This window comes from Malania oleifera, chromosome 2, assembly GCF_029873635.1.
Source record: "Malania oleifera isolate guangnan ecotype guangnan chromosome 2, ASM2987363v1, whole genome shotgun sequence".
Lineage (NCBI taxonomy): Eukaryota > Viridiplantae > Streptophyta > Magnoliopsida > Santalales > Ximeniaceae > Malania > Malania oleifera.
Window position 1 is genome coordinate 38,480,087 of NC_080418.1, and position 20,055 is coordinate 38,500,141.

At 36.5% G+C, this 20,055-nt stretch overlaps 1 protein-coding gene across 2 annotated transcripts; it reads right to left on the bottom strand.

The window, feature by feature from the left end:
- Positions 1-112: 112 nt before the first annotated feature.
- LOC131149399 (DDT domain-containing protein PTM) lies at positions 113-17,315 on the bottom strand. Of its 2 annotated transcripts, XM_058099824.1 has the most exons (10): positions 17,195-17,315; positions 16,074-17,038; positions 14,710-15,417; positions 13,267-14,461; positions 7,558-7,852; positions 7,272-7,396; positions 6,668-7,134; positions 6,551-6,579; positions 1,720-2,199; positions 113-1,611 (listed from the first exon to the last, which is right to left on the bottom strand). In XM_058099824.1, exons 2-10 carry the CDS (start codon positions 16,913-16,915, stop codon positions 599-601), a joined length of 5,154 nt encoding a protein of 1,717 aa, XP_057955807.1. In that variant the 5' UTR covers positions 16,916-17,038; positions 17,195-17,315; the 3' UTR covers positions 113-598. The 2 variants fall into 2 exon arrangements, with proteins under 2 accessions (XP_057955807.1, XP_057955808.1); XM_058099825.1 differs by lacking the exons at positions 113-1,611; positions 1,720-2,199; positions 6,551-6,579 and having other exon boundaries at positions 6,664-7,134.
- Positions 17,316-20,055: the final 2,740 nt, after the last annotated feature.

Below are 20,055 nucleotides of genomic sequence, written 5' to 3' on the forward strand. Positions count from 1 at the left end.
GGAATTCATTCAAGAGTCTGTCTTTTGAAATCGCAAATGAATTCCCATGAGAAGGTTTCTTTCAAATAAATGAGTGAAAGGGGGGCGTAAGATTCTAATGAAACGTGATGTCACAATCAAAAATATTCTCATGAACTTTGATTTATACAAGCACTTGAATCAGATGAGCACATAAAAAATCTGCTCATCTTCAAGATCGTATTCATATGATAGCATGGGTAGTGATTCTACCGTTCCCAAACGCCCTTCAGGGCACTGGAGTCTCCATAACTCTCAACGATGAAGATGCCAGCCCACCAACCATATAATTGGAGTTTTACCTTAACCAAAATTCCAACCAATAATATGGCCCTATATGACAAAAGAACTGCCAGGAAGCAGCTGAGCCACAGCCAGTTGCAGAAATGGCTTGGTTTCAAAATGTTGACAGTGTCCTACAAGACTTTTCAGAACTGCTAATATAAACTTGGCTATCTGCATATCTGATTCATCATTGCTGGATTCAATCAGTAAAAGCTGCCTTCAGACACCAAGAACAACTCCCTCTGAAAATTTGAAAGCACAAAACAAATCCAATGCATACACAAAACAGGATAAGCTACCGCCACTCACGGCAGTGGCCACACTTCCAGTCATCTTCAGGTGAGGACGGTTCAACCCAAGGTGAACAATGACTGTGTATGCGTAGGCCACAAGTACGGCAACAAAGATCAGGATCCGGTTCCATTTGTAAACACATCCGACAATGCACTATATCAAAAACTGGCTCCACAGAAATCGAAGGATCTTGCTGATCATCAGAAGCAACTAATCCATATTGTTCAGGAACTCCATCCTGTGAATTTGCAGAATATAAATTTTCATGGTTACCTGACAAACCTACAGATGCATCAACTCCATCCAACTGACCTCCATCCTCTGATGCCAGCAGTTCCCTAAAAGAAAAATAGGTCTGGGGTTCAAATTCCATATCCTCATAACTAAGGTCTTCATAGTCAAACATCATCTCATCTCCAACACCATTAATAGAAGCATCCCATTCCAAAATTGGCGATGATGGTTTCACTGGTGAATTGGTCTGGTTATCTGCTTCAAGGGGTGTAGATAATTGAATACAAGATGGACTGTTCTCAGAATAACCATCTCCATCCTCACGCCTCACCTGCCTTCTGACCGGTAGTTTCTGTGGCCCTGGTGCAAATGATGCATCGCATTCCAAATTTTCTTCTGACTTGGGCTCTTTAATTTGGTCAGCTCTGGAAACAGATAATAGATGAGAATCATCTTCTTGTACAATTACTTTCTCCTCAGGAGCAGTTGGTTCTGCAAACAGTTCCTCCTCGGGGACAAGTATTGGAGTAGTAGGCTCCATGAACATGCTGTCCTTCCACTCTTTAGATTGGTCAGAGACAGGCCCAGAATTGGAGTCCACTCCCACACTTGCTTGCTTTGATGCCTTCGAGCGACTCTTCTTGCTCTCTGGCCTCCTGCTTTCAGGGTCCATGTAAGGGCACACAGGTGATCTTATCCTACGACACTTGCAACATTTGAATCCCGCTACATCAAAGATTTTTGCCTCCACAAGTTCTACAGCATCAGCATGGTACCAGTCTGCAAATGAATACAAACACTTGAATAAATTCATTATTTGGGAAAAAAAATAAAGTTAAATGAAATATATAAAAAGAAAACCAACATAATTATTCAGAGCAAGCTTACTTCTGCAAGTCTCACAGCAGATATACATCAGATCTGAATTATATGGCTTACGGCACAGGTGACAAACAGGTTTTGACCAGTTCATATCAGGATTACCCTTCAAAATTATATTTTTAAGCCTGAACTCAAATCCAGTATCTTCAGTGTTTTTCTTCCTCCATATGATACCCCAAGAACATTTACTACGCTGACGTTTTGTTGCCAAGCTAGGAACAGAAGAAGCCAGTTTTGTTTCAGAACTCTCCAGAGTCTTAACACCTGCAGTTGGGTGACTTCGTTTTTGCTTTGCACTTTTATTGACAGTCACTACATTTTGATATTCTAGTCCTTGAGAGGGCAAGGGACTAGTAGGTGACTCATTACTGTTTTCATTTTGGGTAGAAGCATTTGCATTGTAACACAACTTGCAGGTGATCAAAATCTCAAATTCCACCCCTGTATGAACAGTTGAATTGATGGTACAATCCATATGACAATAGCCTGATCAAAATACAGAAGAAAATAAATTACTCAGCACACTAATCCCTGAAGGCAGAAATCTTTCAGAATAGCTATGATAAAGAATGAGGTCATATACAGCAGCTATTCTAGTAATAATTAACAATAGAAGAAACATATTACTGTCAAAGGATAGTATCTTTGGGTGACCATGATCGAATTTTCTGGACTCATTGTGCATATCCTCCAGCACATTCAGTGTACATATTTTAAAACGTGATACGACATTCCCTCCTCCATGGAGGAAATCATTATATCATTGAACCACTTGTGCGGATCAGGATCAGGATCAGGGGAAAAAAAAAAGCACCCCTTGGGGGGGGGGGGGGGGGAGATATTTGGCCCCAATCTCCTAAGCATCACTGTTAGAACTAACATTTTCATTCACTGTTTTAACACACAGGTCATGAAGTTGTCATACTAGTTTGTTTTGAGGAGATACATTCTCTTTTTCCTATCCTCAAAAAGCCAAAACAAGGCATAGATGGCCCCCTCATCCTTGATAAGTTGTCATATTATTGTAAAATAGCATATTCAGTTGTTATATTCAAATTATTATGCTCAATGTTGGTAAACTAAATTTTATAAAATTGAGGGTAAATTATACAACTGCCCTGCGTCATTTAGCCAATAGCATGTTACAACCTCCAGCTTTCAGGCATAATAACCTCATGAAGTTGCCAAATGCCCCTTGAGCTGGCAATGTGCACTTGACAAGCACTTCAACCCAACATCTTCTAAAGTGCCAAGTGCCATTTTGGAAATTGGAAATTCACTATAACCACCACCATCAATCTAAAAGAATCCTTTTGAGACCTCAGTGCATTTCAACATGATTTGAAGCAGGGGACTCTAAAGCACCACAGCCCCAAACCAGAAAAGGAAAAGGTGTAGTTATCCATAATTAATTAATCAAAATCCCTAAGGCTTTCTTATATGCAGAAGCCTAAATCTTGTGATGAATAGGTGTACCACCACACAAGTGAATGCATATAAGAACAATGCAAAATACATTTATCTCTTGAAACTTTCTTCTTTTACTAAAACACCATTACATATCCTCCCAGTATTTTTAAACCAAAAAAATACAGGAAAAATACTAAAATAATAAAACTTAAATTTGCTTAAAACTCATATTTGTAACTTTTTTTAAGAGTTAAAACCACCACTCAAATTTTTTTTGTCATTTTCTTCCCTCAGTTTTTTAAGGTTTCAGTAACTTGTAATACTGGCACAAACAGCATGTGCTCAATCCCTAGTTTTAAGAACATGCAAAGACTGACCCAAAATATAACAACAGTGGCGCAAAAAACATGGAAACAACTCAACTTCTTGAAGAAGGCAATTAAATATTAAAATTAAGAATACATATATCAAATATGAAAAAATACCTTGCAGACTGTGAATGCCCTAAAGTTCTCATTTCATCTACTATTAAAAAAAAAACCAGATGTGTTTTGAGGCCATGGATTTCAGGCCTTGGATTTGGATGTGCAAATTTGGACAAAACTCAATATAATTTTGTCTTGCATTCTCTAAAGCTCTCATTTCATCTACAATTAAAAAAGACTAGATGGCAGATGCTGTGTTTGGAGCAATGGATTTCAGGCCTCAGCTTTGGATGTGCCAATTTGGACAAACTCAATACAATTTTGTCTTGCATTGTGTCTAAATCCAAATCCAAGGTCCAAACTCCAAGACAGTGTCAATATTTTAGTTGTTACAATGTAACATGAATTCAAATATCTTATGTTTCAATTTAGTAAACTATTTTACATTATCTATGGGTTAAAGAAGTCTGACAATGTACTTTATTTCAGCATCAATTATTTAAATAGCTCAGTCCCTCTACCGCAGAGTGACTAGAGAGACCCTTCGAAGAAGTTGAAATCCTCCAAACTATCAGAGAGATTGCAATGGAGAAAAAGCATCTAACCCAGATGGTTTTTCCTTATCCTTTCTTCAGTCTAATTGGAGCACACTCAAACAAGACCTTATCAGCACTTTTGAGACTTCTTTTGATGAGGTAGATTCATGCGCAACATTAACACCAAATTTCTTTATCTGACTCCGAAAAAAACTAAAGGGTGTGGTGTGTAAGCTAAACATGGAGACAGCTTTTGATCACGTCAACAAGAACTTTCTACTTTATCTTCTTAAAAAGATGGGTCTCGGGGAGGATGGAGCAATTGGATCACCCATTGCATAAGTACTCGAAGCTTCTCAGTGCTCATAAATGGGGGGGCCCTCTAACTCCTTGGGCTCCTCCAGAGGTATCCTTTTATGTCTCCCTTATTGTGGTGATGAATGTGTTGAGCCTCATGTTGGAAAAAGCCACCGATAGAGAACTCCATAAAGGCCTCAAAGTCAATAGAAATGGTAGATCTTTGGAGGACGTCCCTCACCTTTTATTTGCAAATCACATCATCCTTTTCTATAAGGATGATCCTTTACACATTCTAAATTTGCGATGCAATTAGTGGTGTTTGAGGCCATTTCAATTTGAAAGTTTAATCTCGAGAAAAATTAAATTATTCCAATTGACAACAGTTCAAGAGAACCTTTCCTTCCGATTTCTTAGGGTGCAAATTAGGATTTTCCCTATCAGCTGCCTCAGGTTACCTCTTGGAGCCGGATTTAAAGATAATGGAGTCAAAGACCCCATCATAGAGAAGTTCGAGCAAAGGCTAGCAAGATGGAAAATGAATATTTTGACAAGAGAAGGAAGACTTACTCTTATTACAAGCTCCTTGACAAACCTTCCAGTTTACTTCATTTCACACCTCCCACTCTCGATTTTTGCCACCAAAAGATTGGAAGGGATTCAAAGGAGGTTACTTTGGAGGAAGTTGGGGGCAATATTCAAATTCCACCTGGTCAAATGGGGCTTGGTGAAACAGCCAATCAGCATAGGAAGCTTGGGTTTGAAGTCCCTTAAAATCTCAATAAAGCCCTTCTTGGAAAATGGTGCAATAAAATATGAGCACAATGGGTGGATCTCCAGGGCTGGCCAAGGGCCACACGGCACAAGAGTGTGGAAATACATTAGGAAAGGTCAGAATGACTTTTGCTCCTTTATTAGATTTCAGGTTGGGGATGGAGACAAGATTTGGCATGATGTGTGGAGTTATCCAAAGGCTCTCAATGTCTCATTTCCAACCATTTACAACATAGCTTGTGATAAAGATGCTGGCATTAGTCAGCACCTCCAAGCATCAATCAGGGATTTTTCTGGAATATTCCCTTTTATAGAAATGTGGAAGATTGGGCACCAGCTCACCAATTTCTATAATCATCTCAACAAGATCCAGCATCAAAATACTACCTTCCTGTTTGGCCCTTGGATAAGAAGGGAGTCATCACTGTCAGATCCTTCTACAAAAAACTTTTTATCCGGGAGTCGAACAACATTCACTTCCCTTGGTCTCAATTATGAATGACAGCTGCCCCTAATAAGGTTTCCTTTTTTAACTAGGAAGAGGCACATGGTAAGATCTTGACCCTAGACAACTTGCAAAGAAGAGGGCGATGCACCTTTTGCATGGCTGTGGCAGAATCAGTAGACCATATCCTTCTCCATTGCCCCTGAACCAGAAATCTTTAGGATGTCGCTTTGACTTTTATCAAACAATGGTGGGTTACTACTAGATCTATCGGAAGGGAGCTCTAGGCATAGAGAGGGATTCGAGCAACAATGGAAAAGAGGAAGGTTTTTGTTTCTCATTCCTCTCGCAATCTTCTAGTGTTTGGAAAAAGAGTAAAACAGTTTTCAAAAATTCAATCTCGATGCTTCAATTAAGCAGAGAGCAGTAGTTTATTGTGGTTGCTAGTTGGCATAGTGCACTTGTAGCAAATGAGCTTAATGTAATTTTTTATTTTTGTGACACCCTTTAGGGTGGTTGATTTCTTGTACTTTAAATTGGCATCCCCTTGATGCCCTCCTAATATATACTTTCTTTACTAATAAAAAAAAATACAAGGCATAACCTTGTTGTAATTCTATAAAAGCACTTGATAAAGAAATTGATTAGTGGTAGTTTAAATTTTTTTTAAAACAATATTTGTGAATTTTAAAGGTAGTAAGTCATCTTAACAGTTTTCCTCCTTTTCAGTTAACAAGATTTAGAGAAAAATTTATAAAAACTAGAAGTGTATAGTTACAACATTTACAGTAAATAAAGTAATGATAATGATTTCTCAGGTGTCAAAAATAGCTAAATTTTGTGTGGAATTACGAAAACAGACGACCAAACATTTCAACAACTTCACAATTTTGAAAAAGCCATGCATGTGTGCATGGGAGTGGATGGTGATAGCGAAGTGATTAGTATACCTTGACATGCACTGCACTTGACTGCATTCCTGCAGATCATACCAGAGAACAGATTAGTAGGTTGAAAAGCACATGAAGAAAACAAAGAACCCAAAAAAAAAAGGACAGAAGAATTACCTAATAAAAACATTCAATTGACATGAAGCACAAGAGCACATGTCCAAATTGTCTCTCTTGCGTGCAAGATAGGAGAATATATCCCTGCGGGAAGCTTTCAGTTGCCTTCTTTGCAAGACCGATAATCCATTAGAGGGTTTCCCATCAGAAGGCAATAGCACTTCCACTGACCTTTCTTCATACTCCTTAATCAAATATAATGGAATATGAATTTCCAAAAACCAATACTTATCCTTTCCATCTTGGTTTTCCTCTACTTCTATTATATTCTTCATGACGCGGGATGGGAGATGCTTTTGATTCCCAAAAGCAACTCCATATCTTATCATGTTATCCACAATTTTCTTATCACAGATAAATGCATTTCTAAAGGCAGAAGCTTCTGTTTCAGGACCTTTGCTATCCTGGAGATTCTGCTCAGGACGAGGAATATCACTCCATCTTACATGAAGGTCTAGGTATCTAACCTGATGCAAATGTGTTTATAACATCAAAACATCAGAAGACAAAAAGGTATTCTGAACAGTTCAGATATTAATTTGCCACATAAAAGAGGAAACAGGGGATAAGATAAATGTAACTGCAAGTGGAAATACAAACCAACCTGAAGTGCAAGCTGTGATGCATTCTTACTCATTTCAACAGCAGCTCTCCAAACTGCCTGCCTGCTTCTTTTAGGAATCTCAAAAGATTCAGCATAATACATTCCAGAAATCTTTCTAGTGCCACCTGATGAACCATAAAACAAGTCTATTATCATGGTTTTTGGTCCAGCAAGTTTATAATTCTTATATAAAAGAAAATGAAAGTATCCATAATAAAAAGATAATAATGACAAAGCACAAGAAGTTAACAAAATGTTTAACGTGCAGGGGTGGTGGGCAAGTTACCTTGTCGGGCTGCCTTTTTAACCATTGAGTATGGCAAAATTCCTTTCTGGAAAATAACCTTTGACCGCTTCCCTCCTCGCCACCACTTAAAATCAACTAGTTTTTCATTCCTATACCCATCTGTAACTTCAGAAATTGCAGACTGTTTTCTACCTCGCCTGCTACTTGGTCCACGTCTCTGAGTAAATACAACAGCACATGCAGTATTTGGGACTACAGAAGATTCAACCAACCAATTATCCACCAGCTTAACCCAATCCCCAGAGAAAGCAATGGTCCGAATGTTTTCCTCAAACTGCAAATTTAAAACAATAATGACATCAACATAAAGCATACAACGATAAAAATGTAATACATATCACCTGGCACAATGATTATCCCTTAGCAACCTGTATCTGAGGCATATACAACTTATTAGGTTTTTAATAAGTCATAACCCCTCTTACAAGTTACTTTTAGCCTTTCCCACGTACAACTATTGCCATGTGGTGCACATAGCCAAGTCATCTAAGATTAAGGGTGTGCAGAAATCATCATAAAACTGGATAAATGCACCAAACCAATTGATTTTGGTTGAGTCAGTTCATTTTTATGGGCTTGTTGGCTAAATTGGTTCAGTTCAGAAAAGATTTCAAGAAAAATCTGTTGAGGGGTTGGTTTTGGCTTTGGCTATTGGAATCCAGATAAACAGTATAAGCGGACTAATCATATATGATTTTTAAGAACCTACGTAAATTAGCAGCTTTTTCCTCCATCAATTCATTAGTTAATTATGCCCACTCGCCCAAATTTCGCTGGAATTAAGCTGCTCTGCACTCCAGCCTCCTAGGCCCTAGTATTTTCTTCCCACATTCCCCACTCTCACCCAGCAACTTATTTTTGTTTCACAATCAAACTCTTATCTCTGCCTCATAGATTGGCGCAAGCTTTGTCACAGTGAATCTGGCAACTGTTGCATCGTAGGGTGACCAGTCTCTCTAAAACCAACAATTTCAGTTTCATTAGTTCAGTTTGCATCTGTAATTTGCCTCTGCCAATTCCCTAGCCCTTCCAACCAAATCAACCAACTGCACACCCCTATATATGATGAATCACTCATAGTGTTGCCTCCTGTTTCCACCTAACTGCATGCTTGGGATAAATTGCCACTTCCACACTCTCTAGTCTTCCATCCATCTCATAATCCTCACTGTATTGATACTATGACCCAACAAAATGCTACAAAGCATCTCTCTACTTCCTAAGGCTTAAAGTCTGAGTTTTAGTCCCTCCCATTACAAGTGATTAAACTAAGATAACAAAAACTGCTACCTTTGCATATCAATCAAAACCAAAACAGGGAAAAAAGGGGGGAGGGGGAAAAGGAAAAACTTATGATCATCCTTTGGTATGCATTGGCTGTAAAACACAAAAATTCTCACGTCATTGTACTATTAAATAAATACAGAACTATTTCTAGCCCGAAATTTTCAAGCTTCTTTCTAGACTTCTATTCCTAGTATCTACCATAAACATGTACCATGTTTCATCCTGTTTGTGTCCAACTGAATCATTCACGTGTTATTTAAAAACAAAAACAAAAACAGGGAAAAGAAGAAGAAGAAGAAGAAGAAAGAAAAAGAAAGAAAAGTCGAGTTTATGCCAAACCTTCTTCTAACATATTACAATCAAAAGCTAATCTACCTCCCACCCAATTATATGCAAGGTCAAGGTGTCAGATCCCATATTGGGCATGCACTTGGGAGGTCTGGCCATGTAAGGACGGTTTAGGCTTCAACTTGAGGTGCCTTTTTTGGCACAAAACAATGATGACCAATGCACAGATAATACCTCCAAAGTTGGACTGAGAGCCTGAGCATTACAACTGGTATTAAAACCATCCTAGGGATATTGCCATGTAAGAGAATCCTACAACAAGGTGTCGGTCCCACATAGAAGCATGGACCACTCTCCAAAAATCAGATAAGAGAGTCTATCATGACCCTACATCAAGCATATAGGTTTAGATTTTTAACCTTATGAGTTATGAGGTGCCTTTTGTTGGGGGAGGTGGGATAAAGTGAGGCCCAATGGAGCAAAGCAAGCACTGGGATTGGGCTGAGACCATTACACAAGGCAAAATTCAATGCCATCATATAAGCAGATATTCTAAAATACAAAATGTTGAAACATATGTCTCAAGTTACATTAGAAAAGAAGTGTGAATTCAAATATATACAAAAAATTTCAATGAACTTTATAAAAATTAAAATGTCCAAATATAGATTTTCTAGTACACAGAATTCAAAATTTTGCAATTAAAAATGGAACCAATCATACAAAGCATAAATTCAAAAACAAACAACAAAGTCTGTATAGGTAAATCTTACAAAAAAGCAAACTAAAAATCAAATTTGATGGTAGATCAGGAATTAGAGCAATGCTTTCATCTTCTTCTTCAATCTTAATTGCAATTAGTTGCTTCAATAAAGATTCTATCAACTAATATAGCCATATAGCTACTCATCAAAGCCGTCAAGACATGTCTATGGTCCAAACCCAATCCCAAGAACCAAATTGCCTTGAACACTAAAGTATCATGATTAAGACACAGTGTTCAAAATTTACAAAGACATAATGATTGAAAATCGTTAGTTTTAATGGTGCAAAGAAAAAGGGCTTCAACTCTAATATGCAATAGCACGAGGTCTAATTTGTAAACTCTTATTTAAAACCTAATACAAAAATAAAATTTTGGCTATTAATTACTCGATAAAATGCAAAAAAGAAGTCATTATTGAATTAAATTTTGGTAATAAGTGACATAAAATTAAGTATCAACAACAACAAACCAAGTGTCTTAAGTCCGACTACGTGGGGCTGGCAACATGAAACCTTTTCTATAAATTTACACAATCTTGGGCAATTTCCTCCAACAATTTAGGTGCTATTAAATCCTTACTCCAAGTTATTATAGGTCTACCTATACCCCTTATGGTGCAACTTATAGTAACTAGCTCACTTCTCCTCATTTGATGTAATATTTGGCCTACGTTACACATGCCCAATCCATCTAAGACATCCCTTCCTTATCTTGTCTTCTACAAGTACTATGCTTATCGCAAATATGTTCATTTCTTAAATTATCTTTTAATGTCATATCATTCATCCACCTTAGCATTCCCATTTTAGAAACTTATAGTTTTTAGATATGCTATTTCTTAGTTGCCTAACATTCTAATCCATATAGCATAGCTGGTCTTATAACCTTATATAAAAACTTCTTAATTTTAAGAGTTCACGTAACATGCCCAAAGCACTTCTCCATTTTACCACCCTGCTTGCTTTCTCTTTCAGCTTATACAATAGATCCAAGGTATCAAAATCTAGTAGTGCTATTAATTTCTACAAGCACTATGTTTATCGCAATGTTCATTTCTTAATTTATCTTTTAATGTCATATCATTCATCCACCTTAGCATTCCCATTTTAGAAACTTCTAGTTTTTGGATATGCTATTTCTTAGTTGCCTAACATTCTAATCCATATAGCGTAGCTGGTCTTATAGCCTTATATAAAAACTTCCTTCTTAATTTTAAGAGTTCACGAAACATGCCCAAAGCACTTCTCCATTTTACCACCCTGCTTGCTTTCTCTTTCAGCTTATACAATAGATCCAAGGTATCAAAATCTAGTAGTGCTATTAATTTCTACCATCAAGTTTAATCTTTTCTTCCAATATTCCTCCTACTAAAAATACATCTCATACACTTTATTTTAATTCTACCTATTCTAAAACCTCTAGATTCTAAAAATTTTCTCTATAATTCAAACTTAGATTCTACTCCACCCCTAGCTTCATCAATCAAGACAATATCATAAACGAACATACACCATGGAACTTTTGTTGGAAAAACCCTAGACTATCCCCTTAGAGTCTTAACACTAGTTATTACTCTATTGTACATATCCTTAATCACACCAGTATAGCTACTATATACTTTCTAAAACCCACCAAATAACTTCCTTAGGTACTCTATCATAAGCTTTCTCTAAGTCAATAAAAACCATATACAAGTCCCTCTTTTCCCTAATTTTTTTCATTAATCTTCTTAAAATACATACAGCTTATGTACTTGATACTCAAGAATAAACATAAAATTAACTAATAAAGTATCATCCAATTATAAATTTTCACAATTATGAGAGAGAGAGAGAGAGAGGACTAATATGCATATCATCAACATGTTAGGCTAGTTAAAAGATGAGGCTTCAAACACTTCAATTCTAAAGTAGAAAATTTATGCACTGCATAATCAGGCTGGCCATAACTCAAACCTCACCCAAGAACCTCATGGTCCTAATTACTTGGGCAGTCGTGCTTCAAATGCAGTGGCCAAAAACCATTTGCAAAGACTGATTCACAAAGTCTTCTAATGGAACAACGAAAATGGCCATCAAGTGCAATGAGCCAACGCAACCAGGTCTTATTCCATTCCATAAGCTCATTAATTTAAAACTAACAATAGAAGTTGGTAATTAATCATTTCATAAACTAAAACAAAGCAATTATAATTATGAACAATTTTTCGCAAGTACAAGTTTGAGCCAAGTACAGATTTTTCTAAAATTAAGTAGACTGATATTACTATGAACCAAGAAAAACATTACTCACATCAACAATAGAGATTCCAAGGAAAAATTAGAAGATAATAGGCTGTGTGTGAAAGATATCCCTATCTATTAGTAAAGATTAAAGAAGGCATTTTTTTGAATCACTATCAAAATTTTGTCTGTCCATTTCCCACAGAAATAGTATCTTTTAGCAATCTATAAAGCATTCAAAATGGAGCAGAAATTGGTTCAACAATAAAAAAAAAATACCAAAGAGAATGAACTATTATTAAAGATTAAAGAAGGCATTTTTTTGAATCACTATCAAAATTTTGTCCATTTCCCACAGAAATTGTATCTTTTAGCAATATATAAAGCATTCAAAATGAAGCAGAGATTGGTTCAACAGTAATAAAAGACCAAAGAGAATGAACTTGTACCTTCCACATGCATATTGAACTTTAGAAATTTAAATCAGTAATAAAAATACATAGTTGACAGGAGCAAGGCAAATAATAATAACTTCACAGAGCACAACAAACTCTGCACAGTCCCCCAACCCCCTCCTCCCACCCCCTCCAAAAAAAAAAAAAAGAACACCTAAAAAAAGCAAAAAATAAAAAATAAAAAAACGAAAAAGAGTAAGGGTACAATGAACATCATACAGAATGTTAGAGGAGCACCTTCAAAATTAAAGAATCTCACTATGAGCAGTAACATCAGTAAGGGATGAACGCATGCAGCTTACTTTTATAATATGTCATTAATTCCCTATACAATTCACACTCACCACACACATTTATTCACAACAAAGGCTGCAATTGAGACATAAAACATAAGCATTACTAAGCATGAAATAAAAAAGGTTATCAGGCAAACAGTTCATCCCAGCTTCCTAATTTTGAGTTGAGATAAAATTTCCATAAAGCCCCCTACCTATGTCATTGACCACATTACTGCAAGAGCATTTGTATACAGAGAAAAGTAACAGCAGAGACATTACAATTTTAAAAAAAAAAAACTCTTTAAAACCAAAAAAAAAAAATGTTTTAAAAGAAGCCAAATGAAATTTGCACATAATGATATCTTGGGATGCCCCAGAAATCAAACACTTACTTCAAGCAAAAGAGCCTTTAGTGTACTGCAGCTTGAAGCCTGTTCTACATGTCTACGCCACTGTTTTCTAAAACTTTTATTCAAAAAACGTCCAACTATTAGACCACATAAACTCTCCTCCATGTATAAAATATATGTGGCAATGCTAGGTAGACTCCCCTTCCCATTCTTTACAAGGCGAAGGCCTGTGAGAATCTTCATAGCACCTTTAATGGCATTCAAGGCAGCTGAATTCAATAGACATGCTTTCTTGCTTGTAGCAGGGGCCTTGCAAGAAAGACACCAACCACACCTCTCCCTTGGAACTTCCACAATTTTCTTTTCAGAATTTGGCCAGAAAAAACGGATGGCTACGGATGAAAATGCTTTGAGTTGCAATGCAACACTAGCTGACAAAAGTTTCCTAGGATTGTCCAAAGCATGAGCATCAGAGGCCTGATTTTCCTCGGATGAAAGAACAGCCAGAATAGCAGCAGCAGATGCAGCAAAATCTCCATGGATATAATGATTTATGTATGCCTGAGGTTTGAAAGAAGATCCCATATATAGACAATCATCACTTGAATTTCTGCCACCTCTTCCACCAACTTCAAGATTACCTCCTCTACTTTGAGAAAACAGGCTTGCTGGCAAACTCATACCATTCACATGTTCAATATTATTACCATTGCTGTTTCCTGAGGTACAAGTGGTAAAGTCTATTACACTTCTATCTGCCAAGCTCTGGTGAGTTAAGTCTGATGGATCAGCTTGATGACTGATCGATCCAGTAGATATTGTTGGTTCCATTTTACCTAGTTCAGGGGGCAAAGCACCCATAAGAACCTGTTTTGTTGCTGTGTGACCTTCCCGATGCAGACTATTAAGGTTAGTAAAAGTCAATGTATCTAAGGAGGTATCGGGAAAAGTAGCTGCCATATTTTCCGCATTACCCTCAGTCAAGCCGCTTGCATAATTCTCACCCTCAACAATACTTTTATGGCTCTCCTTGCAAAGGGGAAATAGTAGAGTAGGAGACCTTGCAGGAAGAGAGAAAATATTGTCTGGGATTTCCCAATAATGCAAAATTGCCTTGCATATCCCCGAATAAAAAGCAGTATGCTGGACAGATGAACAAAGTAGGTGAAGTACCTTAGGAATGTCATTCCAATTATAATACCTGAAACATGATTCTGCATTTCCTGAAGCCTTCAGCCTGCAATCGTAAGTTTCAAAAGATCAGAACAGTGCTATTGAACAGATTACTAAGCATATGAAAACAAGCATTGGATGCAATGTAAAATGATCCACCTGAAAGGTGGGAGACGAATCCCCAAAAAAAGGAGCAATCTAAATAATGGTCGGAAACATAATTTAAATACCAATGTTTCACACAGAAACCTACAAATAATCTGGTCAAAATGTCAAATATATGCAGAAAAAAGAGGTGAGGTAGAAACATACACAAGTAAGTGATTGCAAGTACCCAAAAATATTTGCTCATATAAATCAATGCCAAAGATTTCTGCTGCTCTTAGTGAGGTTCCTCTTGTAATTGTCGGCCCAATCTTGTTAAACGTACATTCAGGACAAAACCATGACCCTTCTGGTATTGACATTTTGCTTACACCTATACATCTTGAATGGTATGCAGATGGGCACCCATCACAGCAAAGCAAGGTTCCATCCATACCACAAAGGCGGCATTCATCACCATTTCCATCCAACTCAACATCAGCAGCATCCCTATCCAATACAAAACCTTTAGAACCCAAAGAACTTGAGCTACAAACTGATTTTGCCTTATGACTGTCAGCAATAATCTCAATAGCTTCTTGGTCCTTGCAAGCAGAAGTTTTAGAATATCTGGGATGCACCCTTCTTGGCCCATTTTCAATAGGATTAGCTGCAATTGCATCAGAATCAATTCCAACTTCTGATTCTTCACGCATGTCAATTTCTGCTCGTAGCTCAGCAGACTCCAAGACATCATCGCACAAAATTTGCAAAATCAACAACTTCCTTCCCACCGGTAAGCTATAATACTCCCTGTCTAAGACATCAGCATAAAATCCTTTCCATTCAGGCCCCTCCACGTACCCCATTATTGTTAAATAATGGATCAAATAAACAGGCCAAGTCAGCATATCGACCAAGCTCCAATCAACACACCTGCTGGTCAAGATGCCTATTAGTTATGAATGTGTATTGATGACGAAATAAACAAACACCTATATAACAATAAAAAAAAAAGTGGACCAAACCAGTCACATAAAAATAGTACTGGTCAAACATGCTACATTAGCTATCTAAAAAATAGGAAATAAATAAAATTAACCTTAATGCATGATGCAACTCTAATAAAGCAAGAAACTCCCATTGAATAGAGCATAATAAAACAATTTTTCCGATGAATGAGAGGTTTTCCATTCTCTAAGCAATCCAAAGAAGAGTATGATACATCATTCCCATCAGAAATTAAATTACACTGAAAAATCTCCAATTTTTTTGTGAATAATAGGGCATCACTGTAAAATAGACAGCTATCCAAGCAACACTACATCTTCTCCCATGACACTAGGGTAAGCAGGGTTGAACAGGCCTGAGAGGACCCAAGGAGTTCATCTGTACACTCAATCAGATTTGAAGCAAAGACCTACATTCTCACAGTGATTATCCCAGCTAAATGAGAAAATTTTAGCAAACAAACAAATTTGTTTGCACTATATTAAATCTTAATAAATGTATTTAAGCGTTGTTGCAAGAAATTATATTCGCCCATTTAGAGAGGGCCAGATGTTAATATCCTTAAACAAAAACATCAATACCTTAGACATTTTGATGCAAGCTCAGAACCATCAGAAGAGAGCTTTTCAAGATGTCGTCTCAATGCACGCATAAGAGCAACATGAATGGCATCCACCAATGTGTTTGGGACAACACAATTAATTGACCCCACAAAATCATCCAAACCAAATGGGCTCAAAAATAGTCTGATACTAAATGAGCGCAAAAAACTATATACTGAAAAAAGGTGAGAAGCATATTCCTCTGGAACACCTATGTTGCCTGAAGAAGGAGGCAACGGTGGCGGCGGAACAGCAGGGGTTTCAGCCTCCGAACCCAAACCATGATCATGAACATACTCGCAGGAATCACTAGATGAATCAGCATCGCCATCAACTTGAGCAACCGCTGCATCAGTTTCATGAGTTGGGCCACAACTTACTTCACTCAATGAAGACACTTCAGCCCTCTCTAACCCATTCGCCAAGTCCACTGCATTCGCTTCGGAATTTCTAGTCTTACTAACATCCTTGTTTGATATTAACTCATCTAACTTCTTCTTCCTTGTCATCAAGTGGTCATCAAACCCACCATCTGCAATAAGAAACTGGCGGACCTCACTGCTCTCCAGATCCTCGCAGTCCCCATCTTCATAATCAACTCTGTACAATCCACCATCATAAGACACAATTTTCCCAATAAAAACTCCACTCCCAACAAACTCCTTCTTCACATATCGCCCAATAAATGCCTTTGATCTCGTCTCAACTGCCCGCTTCTTCGTCTCTGGACCTATTTGCTGACCAGTGGAAACATTATTTTGACCCCCATTCCTTCGCCTTTTTCTCCCTCGACGCTCTACTTTGATTGCCGCAAATTCCATCGACCACTCACAATCACATCAATCAATCTCCGAAAATAACGCACACCTCCCTCAATTACTAGGGTTCCAAGAAAAAGCTCTCATTGATATTCCAGAGACTTCCCCGCGCAGAATCTAGGGTTTCTGCAAATCCAACGAACCAAAAAAATACGATGAATCAAAAAGCTTCTTAGGTCAATGGAACTTTAATCTTACAAACGTTTGCCGTAAATCGAAACGCATATACACATGCATACACAAATCCGAGAGAGGGATAGAGGGGGGGGGACTAGATCGTACCTTGCTAGGGTTTGAGAACCGCCACTGAAAGCGTCTTGTGAGAGAGAGAGAAAGAGGGGGAGGGGTAAGTGTGGTGTGCTTTGCAGCCCTTATTAGGGGAGACCAACGGCCCCGTCCACACTCTTGTGCCGAGTTATAATGCGGAGCAACGTGTTTTGCTTTGACTCGGGATACGCCGCCTCCTGGTTTCCGTCCGACTCGTCCGATCCTGTTCCTACCCAACTCGGTCATCTCTCCATGCTTCATTCTCTTGATTAATAATTAATTATAAATTAATGCCACATTATTAATATTAATAAAATAAATTGAGAAAGAAGAAGTTCATTAAGGTGGCATTTAGTTTTGGAAATTTTTTAGCCTCCTTTAAATCAAAATTTTGATTTGAACCAAAAATAAAATTAATAAAATAAGAATGAGCTTATTTTTATTATATTATTTGTTCAAATCCAACACTCTAAAATTAAAAAATTGTTCTGATTTTAATTCAAAAAATTACATTTTAATGATGCATAAAATTACAAATTTATGCTCTAAATTTATTGTATGCTTTATTTTATTTCTTACTTTCTTTGACAACCAAAAATATTAAATTGTTTCATACTTTTTTTCTAATATTTTTCATGTTCTAAATAAAAAATAGGTTCCAATTACATCACGGATTTTGAGATACCAAAAAAATAAAATAATTTTAAAAATTATTTATTTATTCTATATTAAAATACTAAAATAAAAAACTATTTAATTTAATTAAAATATGAAAATAACTTTTTAAATTATGCATAAAACAAAACTCATGTTCATTAACTTACAGTATATATATATATATATTCACATTCCTCCATAACAAAAATAAATAATTGATTATAATATCATGTAAATAATATAATACTATAATATTGAAATAAATGCTTTTGTATGTGATGAACTAACACAGTTTTTCACCTATGTTTTCATGGGCACACTAGCTTCGTGTTTGTAGGCTTTGAGTGAACTTAATACAAAATCATATTTAATTTGTACAAATCTATGCTAGTTCAAATAATAGGTTCGAAATTTACGCTCATTGCTCAACATAAATTTTAAAAAATCTCATTTAACTTTTTACATAATTTATATGTTAAATCAAATGCAAAATTTCATATTCTATCCAACAACAACTAACATGACATTTATGCTTCAAAGCGGCAAAGATTGCAAAGTAAATATTATAAAAAAAATATCACAAAAATATAAATTTAAAGATGTAAGTAGGGGAGAAGAGTCACATACTTATTTTATGAGGCCAAATTTGAGTAAAGACTAAAAATTACCAACTTAATCTAATGTAAGAAAGGAAACGATAGAGCTTAGGGCCTAGGGGATCGATGCTCCTCTCTGATCTGCGCTCAATTTGATGTGCACTCTAAAAAATATCAATTCCTCAAATATTATTTTGAAAACATATTGAGTTTCACTAATCAAACAATGTCTCCATTAACAAACAAATTCTTCTTTTAAATATACAATAAAACAATAACAACGAAAAAATCAAGTCTTAATCTCACTAAGTAGGGTCGATTATATTAATCATTTTCCGCTAATTTATGCAATCATAGACCATTTCTTTTGATAGATTCAATGATATTAAATTCTTATTCACTATCTTCTCTAAAGTTATTTTAGGTCTACCCCTACCCCTTCTACTGTCCCCCACAGAATTAAGTCACTATTCCACACAGGTATACTCGTCCCTCCCTTATCTTATCTTTTACAGGAATTAGACCTAACTTACCACAAATATGTTTATTTCTTAATTTATCTTTCAATGTTATACCACTCATCCATTTAAGCATTCTCAAAATTTTTCTTTTAAATATATATATATATATATATATTATAATAAGAAGCAAACCAATAAAATAAAAGATATTCATTTACCTTGTGTTTGGGAGAGATTTTAGAAGAAAGTAAGTTATAGTGAATTTTATATAAACCTACTCAAATCCAAATCTAAGTTTCAAAATTTATGTTCTCAGATGCAGCTGAGTTCCCAAACTAATGTAATTGACCATAGAAACTATTTACTAGCATATGGGATTTTTATAAAATCGCTACACCCCTCACATGGCCAAATACCAATTTCATGGGCATGTTCCCATTATAGAAGCAAACAGTAAACTCATGCGAATCGAAAATGTCTCAAATGATCAAAAACCTCGGGAACCACTCCTGAGTAAATAGCCTCGAGGATGGCAAATAATGCAACGATTCGAGTGCACCCTGTAGCTTGGATATTTTGCTTACAAATATTTTAAAGTTATCATTTTTAATCCCTCGCTTGCTTGCAAATTGGGAATTGGGAGGGCCTTCATCCAAATGTCCAATAATTATTTTATTTTATTTTTAAAATTTTCATTAGGCTGCCATCCGGGTCGACTCAGTGTGCCCGGGCGGACTCGGGCGGCAATGCGAGAATGAGATAATTGGCATTGGTCTGCCTTTAAATATGCAACGGGGGAGGGCGGCAGTGAAGAACGATGGCGGGGCAAATGCATGGGATTCCCCGCCAAATTTCTCTAATTTTCAAATTGGGATAATTTTACAAACCCACAAACGCCCACTCGCCTTGTTGAAATTGGCCCACCTCTAAACATATTAGATTTTTTACTATTTAAAAGCACTCTAAACTTTAGATTAGGTGGGGGCATTGTTTGTTACCCATGGACTTTGGGTTTAGGTTTAATTCTAGATTTGGTAAATTTTGGGTTTCCCTAAAAAGTAAAGTTAAATTTATAATATAATAAAATTTTGACCTATGTTTAAGACCGGACCCGTACTAATTTTTAACTAGGTTTGACTTCGCTATTTCTTAATTTCTAAAT